General features: G+C 52.2%; 1 protein-coding gene across 1 annotated transcript in view; it reads right to left on the bottom strand.

The window, feature by feature from the left end:
• Positions 1-6: 6 nt before the first annotated feature.
• Positions 7-3,286, bottom strand: part of znf365 (zinc finger protein 365) — a 7,057-nt gene continuing 3,777 nt past the window's right edge. Inside the window, exons 4-7 of the mRNA XM_017308831.1 lie at positions 3,184-3,281; positions 2,928-3,099; positions 2,582-2,622; positions 7-2,344 (exon numbers count right to left, since the gene is read on the bottom strand). Of these exons, the coding sequence (XP_017164320.1) occupies positions 2,128-2,344; positions 2,582-2,622; positions 2,928-3,099; positions 3,184-3,281 (528 nt within the window). The 3' untranslated portion in view covers positions 7-2,127. The remainder of the gene's footprint in view (positions 2,345-2,581; positions 2,623-2,927; positions 3,100-3,183; positions 3,282-3,286) is intronic.

The raw sequence follows: 3,286 nt of genomic DNA on the forward strand, positions 1-3,286 counted from the left end.
ATCAGGTGACCCGTCCACCTCCTGACCCCACTGTGACAGGACGTGTGATAAAATGGATGGAATTGAACTGGGTTGGGTTTTGTGTTTTTGCAGTGCGTGTCAGATTCTCATCGAGTCGTTTTATTTACACGGAACCAGAACATTTAGTGAAACAGAACCGGAACCAGAACATTTAGTGAAACAGAACCGGAACCAGAACATTTAGTGAAACAGAACCGGAACCAGAACATTTAGTGAATGAAGGAAGCATCTGGAACATTTTCCACCAATCCGGATCGGCTGGGTTCTAGATCCTGGTTATGATCGGACCATCAGAACCAGCTGAACACCAACGCTGTGATGAGGACCGGGTCAGCAGAACCATGGGTCGGCGCCGGTAGAACTCTGGGAGGAACAGACTCATCGGATCGGGGCGGAAACACTGCAGGTGACCCGTTTCTGGTTCTGAGCCCGGTTCAGACCAGATAAAGAGGGTCCGGCATCCATCAGGTTCTGCTTTGTTCTGGTACCGGTACCGAGGTTCTGGGCTCGGTTGTGAACAGTGGACTGGTCTCTAAGATGTCAGAACCAAACCGGGCCTTGGACCAGCAGTTAGTTCATGTAGGATGTATCCGACCCAGACCCGGTACCAGTTGGTGGTTCCTGGCCCAAACCGGAGCTGAAGGAGAGAAACCTGCTGCTGCGGCTCCAGAACCTGATCTCTAATCGGGTCGAATGACTCGGTCCATTCTGGATCCTGAGGACGGGTCCAGGAACAGCTCCAGAACCGGGTTGGGGAGCAGCTCCAGAACCTCTCCCCTCAGTCTGGAGGTCCATTTAACGGACTGGTTCAGGGTCAGAACCTCTCAACCCGACCAGGTCCAACAGAACTCATTTCTCTGGTCTGATAAACTGGACCGGGTCAGTAGTTCTCCTGCAGGTCCTGACGGTTTTCTTTAGGTTCTTCCAGAACCTTCTAAGGGTTTTTAAGGTGAATTTCTAGATTTCCAGAACCTTTAATGGTGAGTCTTTGCTAGCTAATCGTTAGCTACGCTAACCCTTATAATAATTATAATCATTAGTTCTGATAACGCTAAACAACAACATGGTATTTAGCAGAAGCTAATGTTAATGGCTGTACCAACATGTATTTCGCAAAAGCTAAGGCTAAAGCTAAGGCTAAAGCTAAGGCTAAAGCGCTCTACCCACATGGTATTTTGCTGAAACTGATGCTAAAATGCTAAACCAACATGGTCTTAGCGGAAGCTAACATGCTAATCTCAGCCATGTTGATGCCCACCATGTGTCACAAGGAAAACATGTTTGTTTGTTGTTTACTTGCCATTTGCTCAATAAAGATGTGGGAGAAAAAGACAAAAGGTATGGAGAGGAAACTGTCTCCACCCCTTCAAAATAATGGCATGGAAACGTCTGAACACTTGAAGAATTGCTAACAGTTGATGAGCAAAACTTGAACAGATGTTGAATTTTATTCAAGTTTATAAATTTGAATTTGTCTGGAGAATTCAAGCTAAGCTACGCTAACGTTTTAAACTAAATGAAGAGCTAGCTGCGCTATTAGCGCATTAGCGGAGATGTTCCCACCACTGCTGACATCTAATGTTGGACAGAACCTGGATCAGAACCTGGATCAGAACCTGGATCAGAGGAAAACTGCTGAATCCGGATCCATCCTCTGGAAAACCGGACAGAAAAAGCAACAGAGCCCAGAGAAATCCACCAGGAAGATCTGCTGCCTGCATGCAGAACTCCTGGAGGTTCTGTAGAACCGGGTCAGAATGAGAAGCTTCGACCCAATGAGAGGGAGAGTTTCTGATTCATGAATACTCTGGTTCTGACCCGATCAGTTTGTGCTGATGTATGAGGAACCAGAACCGCCCTGCAGAGGTTTGATCCAGAACAGAACACAGCTGGTACATTTAGCCTGGTCCGGTTGGTACTTCTGTTGGTTCTGACTACGATCAGAACCGGGTTGCTTTCTGGTCCACTTCACCTCAGCAGACAAACATCCAGAACTAGAAGGTACCAGCAGAACTCTGGGATCGATTCAACGACTACAGGAACCGAGGGAGGCCGGTTCTGCTGAGGTTCTGTTCAGGCCCGTCTGTCTGGGCCATCTCTGCAGTTCTAGGCCTCGTACCCGGTGGACCGGCGCCGCTGCTGGTTCCAGATGTCGTCTCTGTGCTCCGGCCGGCAGAACAGCCTGGAGGACTGGGCCAGGCGTTCCTGGCGCTCCCGGTCCCGGTCCGGACCCGCTTTGGAGCCCGGAGGCCCACCGCCGAACCGGCAGGATGACTGAGTCCTGTTGTCATGGAAACCGGAGAACAGCTGACCCCCTGCGGACCTGGAAACATCAGAGACGGTAACCGGGTCAGAAGACGATCCAGAACCGCCAACCTAGCAGGAACCAGCTGACCCAACCATGAGGCACGGCGGTGGCTCCGTCATGGTCTGGGTACGGGTTCAGAGGTCGCCATCGTCCAGAACGACGGAGGAAAATGTTTCAAATCGAACCTTCAGGTTCTTCATTTGATTGTTTTGGCCTGAAACGTTTGGATCAGATGAGCATAGAAAGGCTGACCTGCTTTTACTGACTCTGTGTCGGCCGACATCAGTCTGAGTCTGGAGACGAGAAGGAAAACATCTAATGAGGAGACGATCAGATAAACAACAAACTCTGAGTTTCTCCTCCCTGGTCCTCAGGCCTCCTGTCCTCCATGTTTCCCTTCTGAAACTCCTGGATTGAATCTCTAGGTGACCATCAGGGTCTGCAGCACCTGATGGTCATGCAGTCATTTGATCAGCGGTTCTGGAACAGAGGCTCATCTAGGACATGCAGATCAGGGGCCTGAGGACCAGGGGGGGGAAACTCTATCTGTAGTCCAACCAACCCAGAGCCTCCTCTCCACCAGGGGGCGCTGCTGTACCTTGTGGCGCTCGCCCTGCGCCGGGCCGCCGTTCACCTGGTAAAACTCCACCAGCTTCTCTGCCAGGGCGATCCGACCCAGCAGGTTCTCGATGAAGCGCTGGATCCGGACTTTCCCGCTCGTCTCCTGGCGGGCCGCGGCCTCCAGGAACCTCTGGATGGTGAGCACCTCCCTGGAGGAGGAGCAGCAGAACATCAACCCAGAGGCGGATGTTCTGACCCGCTCCGCTCAGAGGTCGGACCCCGGCGGCCCCTACCTCTCCCGGCGCTCCAGCTCGCTCTCGGACGCGTTGAGCTGCTCCCTCAGCGCGGCGATCACCATGACGGCCACGTCCACCTGCCGGCTGAGCGAGCGCTCCC

Source organism: Poecilia reticulata, linkage group LG15 (assembly GCF_000633615.1).
Source record: "Poecilia reticulata strain Guanapo linkage group LG15, Guppy_female_1.0+MT, whole genome shotgun sequence".
Taxonomy (NCBI): domain Eukaryota; kingdom Metazoa; phylum Chordata; class Actinopteri; order Cyprinodontiformes; family Poeciliidae; genus Poecilia; species Poecilia reticulata.